Consider the following 17,050-nt stretch of genomic DNA (forward strand, 5'->3'; position numbering starts at 1 on the left):
GAAAGAGCCATACGTTGCTGACCCCTGAGTAACAAGAACTCTCAGAGATCATCAAATAGATCCAATGAGATGCAGTCTGCTCTGGTTAGAGGGAGTAGCCATAGCACCTAAACTGCAGATCCTTAAAGCAAACTTATTTATTTGTGTTCATGACAGAGCTATGTATGAAGCAGAGAGCCCACAGATATCTGCTTAATAAGTGAAGTAAATGCAATTTGGCCAGCATTTGGTAAAAACAAGTTCTTTAGCTTCCATAGCTGAAACAGCATCTCCATAAGAATTTTTACAAAGCATATTAAATAGAAACTGGCCCCAAATTTTTATCTAAAAGCACATCTTTTTAAGTGTTAGAACAAATTAAATGATGCACTCTGAATTTAACATAATCAACACTTGAAATCTTTTTTGTTTTGCTTTTTAAAGGCACAATAGGGCATTGTATGAAAGTAAAGCTTCTTTTCAATCCCTTTCATGTTTACTACTTCATTCATAACACAATAATAACCATTATTAAGTGCCTTCTATGTGCACAGTATTACACTAGATGGGATAAGGGGGGTTGAATATAAAAAACAGTTCCTGCCTTCATGATGCTTACATCATGTCAGGGCGAATAATCCACAATTGATCTGCCCAGAATGGACTTCCCCTTCTAAAATATGTTAAACAACATGATAAAGTGCCATATAAATATACAGGTACTGGAAACTAAGTCTGTTTTGTTATAATAATGTTGGTCATAATGGATTTGCATTCAGAACTACAGTTAAATGGATAACAGCATAAACTTAGTAGAAACTGAGAAAAACCTACAACTTGGTTTTAATTTTTAAATATCTTCCTAATTATGTGCAATTTTTTTTCTTTTTTAAAATATTTTCTTTTTTCCCGAATTACATGTGAAAATTTTTAACAGGAGGTTTTGGGGGTTTTTTTTGAGTTCTAATTTCTTTCCCTTCCTCTCGCCCCTTCCCCTCCTCATTGAGAAGGCAACCAATTTGATTTTGAACCTATAACTTAGCATATGAAAACTGAAACTGAAAGCTTAAGCAGTGTTCTATCAAAAGCAGATGGTAGAAAATAAAAGTTTATTTTACCTGGCCACAGTGAATTTATCTGGAGGCAGAAGACGAGCAAGCTGGATGAAAACATGATTGAGAGATGCACAGAACCCACACCAACGGGCATAATACAGTAATAAAACATCCTACGGGAAGGAAATACAGGATTTACTAAAATCTTTTTCCCTAAGTCATCTCAAATCAGACATCTCAATCTTTGGGGAATGTGAGGTCATTTCAAATTTTGAATAGAGGAGAAAATAGCAATTACTGTTGCACTTTACAAAAGAATCCAAAGGCTCAATAATGAGATGTCTTAGTAGTTTTTTACATTCAAAAGCTAAACACCACTCATTCAGCACAAAAGTATTTCAGGAGGAAACATCTTTGTAAAGGGATAGGAGGCTTGATTTGCTTTTTTGTGGAAAATACCTGTTTTCTAAGGACTACCTCCCAAAAGGTATCAGTTGTAACTTCAGAGATTATGTGCTGAGAAGGAAAATGGACAGTGTCACTTCCAATAAGGTGCCTTTTCAATGGACTGTAGAGTACACTGAAGTTCTGAATAAAAGACTCTATAAAAAGAAAGAACAAGAATTAAAACAACAAAGATCACTTTAACATAAATTTTAACAGTCCCAAAATAACTTTTCTAAGCATGTTGTCCTCTTCCCACTTCATATATCAGTAACCGGGCTATTTTAATGCTACATTTTTGAAAATGGATTTTGAATTCCTGAAAATTCATGAAGTTGTTAATAATTTTGAATTAATGGCACCAAGCTTACCTGGTAGCACAATTCAGCTACTAGTGATTGATATTAGTCTACTTTCTGCTATGTAGGATTAGGAATTTTGTCCTCTACTTCTTAATAGGGCTAAATTCGCAAATTCAAAACTGGGGTTGTATAAAAGAATTTCCAAAATAACACAAGTCTCTAAGAGGTGGCAATTTGCAATAAAACTTACAAATACCATTACAATGACAATGAATAAAATGATTCTAGTCATGGCTTTTGAGGGTGATTTTTTTTTTGAGGAGTGGGCTTCCCCCTTTTCTCCACCCCCCAGTCTATGGCTTGGTGAAAATAGGAATTAAACTTGATTCCAGCTTTATGAGAAAGATCAAAAAAACAAAATGGGTAAATGAAATCCACTAAGTAAGCTACCCTATTCACTCATTATCTAATAGATTGTTTTGTTACACTGCAAAGCAGCCCTGTTCCATAGCTTTTCCTCCTACTCATCATATCCTTCATTCTGATTTTAGTGGATATTTCAGTGAAAATATCCAAAAGCAAGCTACAAGAGGAGAAAAGTGAAGACCAAAAAATGAATATTCCATAGATCAATTTACTTGAACCTGAGTGACCATATACTTTTTTTTAAAACAAAAAAACAGAATCACTTTAACTTGAATGAAACACAAATTCGAAATGTCCTAAATAATTTCTTGGAGCATGTTGCATTAACAGGTGATCTCCCATGATTCACTACTAAACTTGTCAACAACTTCTGATGCAGCAATCAGCTGGCAAGTTTAAGTTAGATTTGAGAAAATAAGAAGCAACAGTCTTAAGAGATTCTGTCCAAGAACCTGTTTCAGAGTTACAAGCACATTATGATGTCACTGAATAAATTAAGTTTTCCTGAACACCATTTTATGGAAAACATGTTTAAAAATACCTCATTCTTAAAAATACATGTGTTCTTAATATGCTAAAATATTTCAGAAAACAGAAATTAGTGGATAATTATTTTCATTATTAATGGATAGGAAGCCCATCACAAACTATATTTTGCTTAGAAAAGTTCAACATACACAACTTATCATAAAATAAGGAAAGCTACTTAAAATGGCTATTATGTAGGGAAAGAGGATTTAATTTTACTTTTCATGGTCTTTTATAGTCTCTAACACTTGAAAATCAAATTTTAAAATGTTTTCTTTCACAAATTCCTCTGTCTACTTGGGAAAAGGATGACTTGCCTATTTCCAATAAAGTTAAATTAACAAAGCTTAGGAACTCATGGGTTTGAATACTAATAGTGATAATGTCCTACACACAGGAGACTGTTGCTAGAGACAAGTTAAGTTTAAATAGTTCTTGGATGATTGCCATTTGCTAGTCCACTTGCCACAGGAGTGACTTATTCTCATGATCTATATCCTTACTGCCAAGAAAACATATCCAATGCAATGATATAAACAAAACAACTGGTCAAACCAGACCTGTTACAAATTGAACTTTGGAGGCAAAGGGAAAAAAAGATAACCTCAACAAAGTACTTATATTATTCTTTGAGGAATGAAGTTGATAAGTTGATGTAGTTGGTGACATTTCTCTTTGAGATGAGAACTAAAATGGGTTCTATGCATTTTGTCAACCAAATATTTTGGTATCTATGAGGTTATTCTCTTCCTATTGGATATCATCTTAGAAATATTTTCATAAAACCTTCCTTTACAATCACTGTCAATGTACTGATTTGTTTTTCTATTTCTTTTAAACTCTTACCTTCTGCCTTAGAATCAATACTTGGCTCCAAGGCAGAAGAGTGGTAAAGGCTAGGCAAGGGGGATCAAGTGACTTGCCCAGGGTCACACAGCTGGGAAGTGTCTGAGACCAAATTTGAACCCAGGACCTCCTGTCTCTAGGCCTGGCTCTCAATCCACTGAGCTACCCAACTGCCCCCTGATTTGTTTTTCAATGAAACACAGACCTAGGTAACAAACAGGTCCAGAATTTGGATGTTGGCAAGAGGTGTAGAGCAAAGTAAAATAACTCTGGATTAGGTAGGCCTCAGAAGTCCTGGCCTTCAATCCTGCTTATTAGCTGGGTGATTATGGGCATATCACTTAAGATCTCTGGGTTTGTTTCCTCAGTAGTAAAGAGGGGACTGGACTATAAGACCTCTAATATGCCTTCCAGCACTACGAAATCCTATCATCCTGGTATTAAGCTTAATTAGTCATTAGTCATGACAATACACATTATAGGCAAAAAGAAAAAATGAAGAACTCTGTTAAGAGTGACAGCATCCCTTTAACCAACATGATTATGATAGGGAAGAGGCAGTGCATCCCCAACAACATTAAGACATCACCTCTACTTAGGAGTAAGCAGTATAGATAATATTGACACAAATAAAACTACCTACAGTACCTAGAGTGGGCTTTACAAGAGCTTGTGTGGGGTCCAAGATATAATGAGATTCTTCTTTTACATCAACAATAGCGGCAAACTCTTTAACCTGAGTCGAACTTGATGCACCCAGCCTTTCTGCATACAACCAGAACAAATTTGAATCCAATAGATAAAGGTTCAAGGTCTTGTTGGTCCTGCAGCTCAGGCCGGTGATACTTGTGCTATTAATGTCAACATCAGGAAAGAGAGGGATGCTCTCCTCAATGTGAGGAACAGAAGTTGGGTTATCAACCTCACATTTCTTCTCATGGGAAGAAAGTGCGATGGGAGGGGACTGAAAGATATCCTCTTCGGAATTAGTGAAGCTCATCAAGCCCCTATTCATGGTCCTGCAACATGCAGTGTAGTAGCTAAAAGGACTATAGAAACTTAAAAAATTGCTGCATTCTATGCTATCTGATGTAACTTGATAGAAGGTGTGTTCCTTGAGGTAGAATGAGTCCAAAGCTGCTGCTATTTCAAAAAAACTGCACTGTGGCACATTGACTTTACTTGGCTTAATCCCAGTTGACTGGTTGATACAAAGCTCACAGACATTGTGGGTTCTTGAGATGGAATGCCACTGGGGAAGCACCACAGTATTGCAGCATGGGGACTCAGTTATTGAAGATGATTCTGCCAGTTGGATTGGGGGGTTGGATACCAGAGAATCCAATGTTGATGAATCCACGTGTCTCAGGTGTTGAAGTAGTTGTTCAACTACCTGACTTTTATTACAGTTGTTGTATTCCAAGGCCACTTCGGTAATCTAAAGAAAAAGTCATGGGGGAAACAGGATCAGTGAGGTGTATGCTACGGACTCAAAATAAGCCCCTTCTAATTTTAATGTAAGTAAAATATTCTAAAATTTGGTTCCATGAGAAAGTTTTGGTAATGAGTACTGCCTGGAGCATAAATTCTTGAGTGTTTGCTTATTGTTATTGTGCAAACACTAATACGACAATATCTAGGTTCCAGATAGGTTGGGTTCCATCCAGTTTTTAAGGCCCCGTGTCATGTTACTGTAATAGAATCATGGATATTTTTTCCAACTGGAAAAACTACAACCATCTCAATTTACAGATGTGGAAATCAGTGCCCAGAGAGTTTAAGTGGCTTGCCCAGAGTCACAGAGGTAAATTAGCAGCAAAGCTCCTGTCCAAGTTCTTCATATGGTATTAAGCTTCAAACTATAAAGAATATTTTACAATCTGATAACTATTTTCTTCATCTCAATTGCCACCAATACCCTAAAAAAACTTCAGTCTGAAAATTTTCAGAACTCCTAATGAAATATCAATAGCAAGTGATTAGTTTCCAAATCAGTTCTTTTACATAAAAGAGCATGAATTTAATGGGCAATTTTCTCTCTTATTCTTCTCTTGACCCTTAATAATGATCACCATAATGCTACATGCTAACATTTTAGACTTACAGATCACTCAGTTTCATTTACAATAATTATACATATATGTGTGAACACACATACAAAAATTAGCTAGTAACTGAGGTGGGATTTGAACTCAGGTCTTCCTAACTACCACTCTTATCCACTGTGATACTGAACTGCCTCAACCTGAATGCATCCTACTGTAGATGAGATATGACAGCACAATAGAGCCTATTTTTCTTTAATTGTAGAAGAAAAATAATTCAGCACAGTGGATATCAATTTGCAGTAATAGGAAAGGGGTGTACATGGACAACATATTGCCAGGGTTAGGTAAGCTAGTAAGATGTTAAATCACACAGAATTTCTTCTCTGAAAATGGAATGAGATGATAATAAAAGGATGGAGATTCTTATTTTCTGCCTTTTTACTTTACAGGTATTATTTTTTAAATCTTGGTCAAACACTATTATGTAAGAGTCTAGTGATGAAGCCATGTTTTATTACATGGGAACATATAAAGAAAAGCAACTTTAAGATGTCATCCTTGTAATCACTGCTTTCAATTACTTTTAATTACTTTAATGAAATCTGTAGGTCTGACTAAAAGAATTATGACATCACCTTCAAGATTTATGAGTTGATATTGAGTAAATAAAAGACTAAATAAAAATAATATACATTCCCTACAACAACATAAATGGAAAGACCAACAAAGGAAGCTAATTTTCTTCTAATTATAATGATGCCTACCATCCCCTTCTTTATAAGGGGGGGGAAGAGAGGTGAGTATAGAATACTGAATATATTGTCAAAAGTAATTGATATGTTTTGTTGATTTTGCTGAATTCTTTTTTTCTCTTCCTTTTTTCTAGATAGGAGAATAAAGGAACTTTTTTTAAAATGAAGGTGATATTAAAAATAAAATATATGAAAATTTTTTCTTTGAAAATTATTAGCTACTTTGAAAAAAATAATTACTACATTGATTAGGCTAAACTTATATTTTTCAACAAGGTACTAATACATAAAAATCATTAATTTTTGACTCCTTAAAACTGAGGGAAACAAATCTCATCCATAAGGGCCAACAAATTTAAGAACCGACCCCTCTTTAGACATTAGCTTTATATAGTCTTTATTAATTAAGACTGTTCACATGAGTCTGACACTGAGAGTAGAGCAACAGAGTTAAGTGAATGTCATTTTAGATTGGGATTCAAAAAATCTGGATTATAGTCTCAGGTCCACCAATGATAAAATAAATGCACATAATAAAGTAAATGCACATATAGAAACAGTGTGCTTGTCTAGAGAAAAACATTACTTGTCAATAAATTCCCTTCTGTGTCACTAGGCCCAACCATATCCCTTTTAACAGGGAAACTCAGCTTCTCTCCCTCTGTCATAGCAACCAACTTACACTAATTTGAGCAGAAACTTAAAACATAAAAGTATTAAATTTTGAAAGTCAGCATTTACATAAATATTTACCACCTAGAACTACAGCTATTGCCTTGGATAACCATGTGGTTTTTTTCCAGCAAAGTGTTCTAAAGTGCTTCTGCTAGTCTAAATGAATAAAAATCTCAGCAATTCAGAAGGTGGGATATGTTGCTGAGCAGATAAACTTTGAATGGCCAAAATGTTTAAAAGAAATTAAATTTTATTATCTCACAGATCTTCCCATCACAGCAGCATGAACAATGAGGAAGCTTTCCATTTATTCTACTTTCATTTCGCTCCCCTTTTCCATATGATACAAAGTAGGGCCACATAATGGAATGATCCCTAGAAATGATCCCAATGAGAAAATTCCAGCAACTGAATGATGGACTTAGCAGTACAAATGATGGTCTTAGCTGTATGAGAAGTATTAGGTTCTATTTTTCTTGAAGGGATAGCTAGGTTTACACTGAAGGGGAAGAGGCAGTAGGTATAGCTTTAGAGTAAAGTACACTGACTCTCTGAAATCTGTTTTAACCAAATAAGCTATCCTCAGGCAAGAGGAAAACAAAGCAGTCAGTAAATCCAATTCAGTAACCATCCCCCCCGCTTTCAACAACTTGTTATTGCTCCCCTATAAGTGCCTGCAAATGAACCATGTATAACATAAACATACAGAAAAAGGGAGTAAACTGGATGAAGTCAAGCAAGTGGAAGAGTGGGAACCCAATCCTGCCACTTAAGAACTGGTTTGGGTGTCTGGCTTGAAGGTAGAAAAGTTAAGAAAATGCTGCTGGTGCCAGAGTTGTACTTCTTACCAGATGTCCTAGGGGGAACTAAAACATGGCTACTCCTGCTTTGCTGTATTGGCTTCTCTTGGGTAACCTACTATCCATTTTGTGCTTGACCTGCTGTCTTCTCAGCCGTGACAGCAATAATGATGGATGATTAATAATAAAAGGGAAGAATAATTCAATCACTTTACAAAGGAAGAATTTAGTTTAAGTTTTTCACTGGTGGAAAATTAGGAATGGTTTCATTTTCCTTCACCCTCATCTCTAGAGTACTCTGTGTATGAACCACTGCTAAGGTACAAAGTGAGTTGACCTAAGAAGTGTTACTCAGGCTGGCCTCAGGTTTGGATTTGTCTTTTAACTAGAGAAAGCAAAGCCAAGGATGCTGTTACTGACTCAACTGTTTCACTGATTTATTATAAATTCTGACTTAAAGTCCAAATAATGATGTTACACTACATAATAAATAGTTATACTTTTATCTTATGAGTCTTACCTCATCTAATAGAGGATGACTTTCAGCTAAGGGATTAAAAGGTATAAATAAAAAAAGTGCTGGTCCTTTCTTGAGTTCATTATTCAGGAGAAGACTTTTCCCTCCATGTGGTCGCAGCCATTGAACAAGCATTTCTCGATTTTCTAAAGCCCATTTGTAAATATTCTCAGCTGTGTAGTTCATTACTTCTCTGGGAAAGACCTTTGTGTAAAGAAACACACAAGATAAAACCAGACCAATATCAATATCAGGTAATGGAAATTAGACATCAGACTACATCTTTTCTCAAAAGTTGAAAATGCAAATACTTAGGATATGTTAATTCATACTGATTATTTCACTTTTGATTCTTAGAGTAAAATAGTTTTATTACTAATATTACAAATAACTATTCCAACATCATACCTAGATGCAATTTTCACAAAATTGTCAAGTATGCACAATGATTCTATAAACCTCTATTTCATTTATGCCAATAAACATGTAAGAAAATAAAACCAATCATACTATTTTTTTCTAATTTTGTTGTTCTATAACAATAAAACTTGAGGCAAAACAATATCATAGGGGCAAGTTAATTCCATATGAACCATGTTATAAACAGATCAAATAACATCAAAGCCTTTGTGGGTAGTGTAGGAAAATATAAGTGAGGTAATGGGGTCACCAGGGATATTATAATAAACTAAGGGGTTTGTGGGAACACACTTTAGGATTTATGAAAGACTGGACCAGGGTGAAGAGACCAGAGTTTACTGGATTTCCACAGGAATGGCAGTTGATCTTAACTGTCACCCAGCTTCTACTAGACCAGAGTATAGTAACAGGCTAACAAGGTAAAAGGGACTTAACAGCTTTAATTATGTTAGACTAAAAGGTGGGAAAGGATTTCTATACTTAAAATCTAAAGGATAAAACCACAGGGCAATGGGAGGACTTATTCTACTCTTATCTAAGTGATCTAAACTAACAGGGCCCAAAGAGCTATAAATGGAGTCTCTGGGTTTCTGCCTCAAACCTGGAGCCTGCCAGGCTTGAGTACAGCTAGGACTTTGTGGGTTTGGGATTCTCACTGCTATCCACTGATGATCTCTGGATGCCAGGAGTTAAGTTGTCTCAGGAACCAAGTAGTAAGGGTTGTACTTGAAGCACTGTCCTCCAGTACTCAAACTTCACCTCTTCTCTTGGCTCTGGAGATTTGTCCTTTTGCTAGATGACACACCACACAGGATCCCAGGGGAAAACAGGAAGCAGGGTGTCCTTTGCTTTGAGGTCTCCCAGGCTCACAACAGTTTTGCCCACCACTAATGGAGTCCACATTCAGGGCACAGACAGACTTCCTCCTCCCTCATTCCATCCTGGAATTCCCAGCTCCAGCTCCTTCCTGCTAGGTACTTCCTAATCAATATATAATCAATACCTAATAACCAGCTAATCTAATCTTACTCATAACAATAGACATCTGGTTATACTAAATGAAGGAAAGAAAAAGCATTTATTAACCTTACTATGTGCAAAGCACTGGGGATACAAATGGAGAAGCCAGACTGTCACTGATCACAAGACCTCATATCTAACTAGGAGAAACAACACATAGAGCAGAGGTTTAGCTGTAGTGAAGACAGAAACAGCTTGGTGGCTTTTAGGGTAAAGATCTGAGATATGCTGCTCTGAACAACCATCCAGGTGGTTAGTCCTAAAAAACTTAGTACTTAAAAACTCACAAAGGACCAAAAGCTCATGGGAGAATATTCATTACAAGAGATGTACATGTGATGAGAGTGTTTGGGAATTCTTTTTCAGAAAGAAAAGGTATCCATTTTAAATGACTGTAAATTTTAAGTCTAAGTCTGTGCTGGCAAACCTATAGCACACATGCTGGAGCAGGCTGCTCCTCTCCCCCTCACCACATGTGCCTAAAGACTTCTCACATGCCCCACCCCTCTGTTCAGCAGCTAATGAAAGCACTTCTCTCCTCTGTCTCGGGGGTGGGGTGGTTCACATGTGGCATATGCAGTTTGGGCACTCAGTCTCTAAAAGATTTACCGTCACTGGTCTAAGTGATAAAAGTTTTATTCTAACAGTTCAGTTTTTTTAAGTGTCATTTTCGATTTTGCCAGTGTTATTGCCTTCTTAATTTTTTAAAACCTTGACCTTCTGTCTCAGAATCATTACTAAGTATTGGTTCCAAGGCAGAAAAGTAGTAAGGGCTGGGAATGGGGGTTAAGTGACTTGCCCAGGGTCACACAGCTAGGTAGTGTCTGAGGCCAGATTTGAACCCAGGTCCTCCTAACTCCAGGCCTGGCTCTCTATCTCCTGGGCCAACTTGCTGTTTATCCCAGAAACTTTCAGTAGAAAAACAATGTAACCCACATGATCTTACAAAACATGATGGAAATAAAGATAACCAATCACAGAGGAGAAGCTGGTAAAAGATAAAGGGAAACAAATACTGGGAAATGTAAAAATGTCGACAGTTATAGAAATACACAGTTTCAAGAAAAATAATTATTGTTATTGTTAATGTACTATCTAGAGGTTAAGAAGACTAACACAACAAATAAAAATAAAATCATAGCTGTGAAAGTTTGTCAAAGCTTCAGAATAACTGCCTTGAGGTGGTCTCTCCAAAACACAGCTAAAGCTGAGAAATCTAACCAGAAAGGGAAATTTAAGGGCTCCCTAAAGCTCTCCAGAGATCAAGCAGCCATAAACTCTAACAGCTCTCCAGGGTACACTGAAAAAGCTTAAAAGTGTTATCAGATCACCTTGGGAAAAATTCATATTATTTTATTATTCTTGATAAATGACACAAAATTTACTCTGCATAAAGAATAGGGAATAACTCCTGGGAATTTAAGCACAAAGTGTTCCACACTTTTTTTTTTGCACTTTTATGTCCCAAAAGAAAAATAAGGCTTCATGAAAATCCAGAAACACACAAAAAATACAAAGTTCAATAAAAATTCAAGACATTTCAGAGTGTCAGTAGTGAATATTGAATACTTACAAGTGATGTGTTGAAATGCCTATGTAAATACACACTTCCAGAGTGCACCAAGGACACCAGTTTGGCAAGATGTTTATTTGTGATAACACCAAAGCGTAATGTTCCTAGGTAATCTGAAACAGAAGGCACTCTTTTGTTAAAGGAAAATATTTATAAAAAATCAACTGGCAAAAAAGAATCATGGCACGTTGATGAATGTATCTTTTAAGAATAGAGTTTCTTTTAATGAAAATGGCCTGAGCTCTAAGGAAGCCCACAGGTCCAAGAAAAGTTCTTTACTCCAGGCAGGCCAGAAAGGAAATCTATAACTAAAAAGATATCCACATATGTGGCCACTTCTAGCAATTAAGTTTTGACAATAAAATGATTACTGGAATATATTCACATCATTAATATGTGCAGAATTTCTTACATGGTAACTATTATAACACGGAGTGCTCTTATCCAAATTCTAAGTAAGCAAGAGAAAGTGATTATATTACTGCAGTGGCTTTGGTTAGAGAGACAAAAAGAAAAATAATTACAGGAAGAAAAAAAGACCAAAATAAAATTTCAGAAATATTTAGAAAATCTAACAGCCCTGCTATTTTTATTGATATCTTCAATATTTGCTGAACTTAACAAATTTAAGTTATATTTTCTTATAATGTTCTTCTTATAAAATTTTAGAGTATTTCAAAGTAAACAAACCACAGAGAGAAAAACATAGAATATAAATATAAATATATACTACAAGCAAGTATACTGAATATATACACAAACACAGACATAGAAATAATACTGAATTTAACAGACATCTTTGCCTTCTTACATATAATTTTTTAAATATTTAAAAAGTAAACAAAAACAGGGGCAAAAATAAACTACAATTTAATAGAAATATCATTGTGGTAAGCTGGATAGTAATTGTTCACATTTTAAAAACCCTTATCTTCCATCTCAGAATCAATACTAGGTATTGGTTCCAAGGCAGAAGAGAAGTAAGGCCTAGGTAATGAGGGTTAAGTGACTTGCCCAGGGTCACACAGCTGGGAAGTGTCTGAGGCCAGATCTGAACCTACGACCTCTCATCTCTAGGCCTGGCTCTCAACCCACTGAGCCACCCAGCTGCCCCCTGTTCACATTTTAAAGTTGTTTTTCATTACCATATATTGTTGTTTACCTACATGTAAATATACATGTATTTAAATGTCTACATATTTAAATATGTGGGTGCATATATACATGTATTAAACATGTATATTTAAATGTATGACTAAGAGCTCCAGGGCCAATTTCAAAACTCAAATCTCAGGACAAAAAAATTAAAACAAATTACAATTGAATAAATCAAATACAGTCTGATGATCCTCTTCTTTCCTCCTACCTTTCTCTTTTGTCCTTCTGAAATCATTGAAATAAAAATGAAAAAAGAAAGCCATACAGTAATTTAAAATGTGCTACAAAAAATAACAGTTGTAATCTCTTAAGGAAATGGCATATATTTCATCTCTAAGTTTCTGTCACTCTCTTCTAGGATGGAAAAGTGGCAGTATTGCTTCTTTGCCAAACTCACTTTGTATTTTTAAGAGCACTTTGATTATCTTTTTTTTTCATTTGGTTGTTCTCTTTATTCATGTGCTCCAAAATGTCTTTTACTTCTGAGAACTGTAATGTATGAATTTTGGTTCCTAAGTTGAGGCAATTCTTAGTTCAAATTCTTACTCTGAGAGATAGGCAGAAACACTTAGAAAGGAAAAAGGAGGCATTAAATGGTTTATTTGTTTGGTCTTATTTTTAATCTGCCATTTTGAGATGAAGTCAGTAGAAACTATATTTTACAACACACTATTATCATACTGTTAATTACACTTTAACTGTCAAATGATATCCATATATGCAGAAATAAATATTAGTGAGTTTCTAAAAATGCCAGTCTATTATCAAATAAGTCCAATCTTCTAGTAATAGAGTGCACAAAATTGCTTAGGGCCAAAATAAAACAGAAATGAATATCAAAGAGACTAAGTTTTTGGTGTAATAAAAAATATTTGTAGACTAATTTGTCAGATATATGGAGAATAACCTGAAAAAAAAGAGAAATGGACAACCAGTCGGGTCTAGAGATGGGAGGTCCTAGTTCAAATCTGGCCTCAGGCATTTCCTAGCTATGTGTCCCTGGGCAAGTCACTTAACCCCAAAGCCTACCCCTTACTTCTCTTCTGCCTTGGAACCAATACACAGAATTGATTCTATGACAGAAGGTAAGAGACTTTTTTTTTTTTTTTTTAATAAAAGTATAGGATGGAAGACCAGCTAAGAAATTGTTACAATAATCCAAGGGTGAGGTAATAAGAGGGTCTGGAACTAAGACAGCGGCAATAAGAAGGAAGGTAAAATCTAATAAATGCTCAGGTATAATAATTAGTAGGGTTCAATGACATCAAAATATCGGGGGTTATGAAAATAAAAAATACTCCCAAATTCTAAGCCTGAAAGGACAAGAAAGAAGATCATCCCAAAGACAGTATAGGCTGAATAGTGTGTCTCCCCTCTTCTAAACCTTTATTTACCTGCTCTCTTCTGATTCTAACCTCACCTTCCTTCCTTTAAAAACTTAACCCTTGGGCTGAAGTGAACAACACCAACTTTACACTGTGTGGTTGACTCCCCAGTTACTCCAAAGACCCTGAATATTTTTATGTATTAAAAACAATTAAACAAATAAGACCTACTAATTAAAACAATTAAGCAGGATACAAAATTGGGTCATTTGATGAACTCTCTGCTTCTGTCTAACTATCCTAAATGCTGCTTCCCACATGGAGTCTATTTCCTTCCTCTGTGCATTTGCTCAGGCCCTGACTCCCTCTTGCAACAGCCTTCTCCCCCTCGCCTTCTATCCCAGGAACCAGGCAAACAGGGTTAAGTGGCTTGCCCAGCTAGTTAGGGTTTGAGTCTCCTCCAGCCTCGCCTCCCCATCACAGTGTATTCCTTTTGTATTTGTCCTTTCTTTACTTATCTATCTTAGATCCAGGGCAGGCAGGGCTTTAGTAGCCATCTAGTCAAATTCCTTCGCTTTACTGAGGAGGAAACTACAGAACCCGGATGGGATCTGATCTTCCCAAGGCTACAAAAGCATATCCAAGAGGGGCGAGTACTTGAACTCCGGTCCTCTGACTCCAGAGTAAGGGTTCTTTCCTCTACCACAAAGCCTCCAAAATAAATTCTCACCAGATATCAGAATAAAAGAATGTAAGCTCCTTCTCCAGGGCCGGGCCTGCTGCCCTTTAGATGTCTCCCCAGGGGCCTCACCCAGTCCTGATACACAGAAGGTGCTGGATCAGTATGTGTCCATTGACCTCCTGCTCTCTCTGATGCTGAAGAGGATTCTTTTTCAGTTTGGACTGAGTTAGTGCTCACTAGAGTGTCTTCCAACTCAGAGGCTTGAAGATCCATCAGAATGGTATCCCAGAAAAGAATGAAGAAGAGCTCTGGGAAAGGGGAGAAAGGTAAAGGAAAAGAAGGGATAATGCCTAAGGCCACAGAGGGAGTCTTTGGCCTCCAAGTTCCTCGCTCAAACCATGAGAATGAATATATTCTCTTGGAGAGTTCCTTGATGGTTTGTTCAATTTCTTTTTCTGATATGGGATTAAGTATTCTATTTTCTTTTTTGTTAATCTAGGCAATTTATATTTTTGTAATTATTCATTCACTTCACGTAGACTACCAGATTTATTGTCATATAATTGGGCAAAATAGCTCCTAATAATTATTTTAATTTCCTCTTCATTAGAGGTAAAAGCACCCCTTTCAATTCTGATAATAGTAATTTGATTCTCTTCTTTCTCCTTTAAAATTCCTATTATTTAATTAATTATTCAGCTTCATTATATCATTAATTGTTATGAATAATTATTTAATTGATATTTTCCCAAATCAACCAGTATTCTATTTTTATTTTTTTTTTTCATAGAATCAGCTCCTAGTCTTAGTTCAATAGTTCCTTTACTTTCAATTTTATTAATTTCTCCTTTAATTTTTAGGATTTACAATTTAGGAGCATCAATAGCTTCTTCTTCACAAGGATATTTAAAGATCAAATAGTATAATGCAAGGCAAATACCTTAAAAATCAAGTAAAGTATAGTACTGTTAAAGGAACAAAGGGTCAAGGACTAAAACCTGGTGGATAGTAACAAGTAAAGGATGGAAAGTAAGAGTTCAGTGAGTAAGATAGATAGCAGTGATATATATATATAAACTAACTTCCAAGTTTACCTTAAATCTCAGGTTCTTAACCTAGGGTCCATGAACTTGTTTAAAAAAATATTTTTATAACTGTATTACCATATGTGTATGTGTTTATGTGTGAGTGTGTGTGTGTTTAATGCATTTTAAAACATTTTTCTGAGAAGGATTCCATAAGCAACACTAGACTCACCAGTGGTCCATGACACAAAAAATGTTAAGAACCCATAGCCGAATGAAAAGGTTAGATTAAAAAATACTATTGAAAAGGGGCAGTTAGGTAGCACAATGGATAGAGTACCAGGCCTGGTTTGTCAGGAGGACCTGGATTCAAATCTGGACTCTGGCACTTCCTAGCTGTGTGACCCTGGGCAAGTCACTTAACCTCAACTAAGGTTACTAAGATAGAAGGTAAGGAATTATTTAAAAAAGAAAAAAACTACTGAAAAGACTACTTAATTCTATTAACTACATAACAAAAATAATACTATGATTAATGTTAATAGTGATAGTATTATTAACTAGTAATTAATAACTACTTAAATCTATTATCTTAATTCTATTTATTCTATATATTATCTTAATCTTATTCTATTAATTTTATCAATTAGCTTAATTCTACATCTGATGCTATTATTCAGACATTTATTCAGAAGTTTCCTCATCTGGAAAATGAACTTGAGAAGAAAATGGCAAACAACTCTAGTATCTTTGCCAAGAAAACCCCAAAAGGAGTCATGAAAAGTCAGACATGACCAAAAATGACTAAACAACAACTACCAAATTATTTTAATTAGCTTTTATAGCTCATCTAAATTAGGCCAAATTTGGGATGTTCAGCTATATTATCTCCTCAAAATCTTGTTTCCCCATACATTGAGAAATCAATAAAGTTTAGCAAATCCCAAAATGTGGTTTGGAACATCCTATTAATCTTCCGGAGAAGGAAATTGAAATTTGCAAAATCCCATGGGAATAGTTCTTGGCTTAGCACAAGACATTCTTAAATGAAGAAGAATGATACCAACAAACATCATTATGCATTTTCATAATCTTTTTTTTTTTTTAAAACCCTTACCTTCTGTCTTGTGGGCTCCAAGGCAGAAGAGTGGTAAGGGTAGGCAATGGGAGTCAAGTAACTTGCCCAGGGTCACACAGCTGAGAAGTGTCTGAGGTCACATTTGAACCTAGGACCTCCTGTCTCTAGGCCTGGCTCTCAATCCACTGAGCTACCCAGCTGCCCCCTTGCATTTTCATAATCTTAACATTCACTCAGTTAGGGCTGCAAAGCTTTAAACAATAGGGGCTTTAAAACTAAAAAAAGGAAGTCATTGAGCTCTGAAAATAATGAAGCTTCAATATTTTAATACAGATGCTATGCTGAAAATTTTCAAAAATAAAAATTGAGTAACAAGTCTATCAGAAAATAGTGCCTA

General features: G+C 35.6%; 1 protein-coding gene across 2 annotated transcripts in view; it reads right to left on the minus strand.

The window, feature by feature from the left end:
• The window catches only part of TXNDC11 (thioredoxin domain containing 11), a 70,936-nt gene that overhangs the window by 8,592 nt on the left and 45,294 nt on the right, over nucleotides 1-17,050 (minus strand). For both annotated transcript variants that reach the window (XM_044659076.1, XM_044659067.1), the window contains 5 exons: nucleotides 11,386-11,498; nucleotides 8,376-8,576; nucleotides 4,229-5,018; nucleotides 1,494-1,636; nucleotides 1,098-1,207 (listed from right to left, as the gene is read on the minus strand). In XM_044659076.1, coding sequence (XP_044515011.1) covers nucleotides 1,098-1,207; nucleotides 1,494-1,636; nucleotides 4,229-5,018; nucleotides 8,376-8,576; nucleotides 11,386-11,498 — 1,357 coding nt within the window. The remainder of the gene's footprint in view (nucleotides 1-1,097; nucleotides 1,208-1,493; nucleotides 1,637-4,228; nucleotides 5,019-8,375; nucleotides 8,577-11,385; nucleotides 11,499-17,050) is intronic.

This window comes from Gracilinanus agilis, chromosome 1 (genome assembly GCF_016433145.1).
Source record: "Gracilinanus agilis isolate LMUSP501 chromosome 1, AgileGrace, whole genome shotgun sequence".
Classification (NCBI taxonomy): domain Eukaryota; kingdom Metazoa; phylum Chordata; class Mammalia; order Didelphimorphia; family Didelphidae; genus Gracilinanus; species Gracilinanus agilis.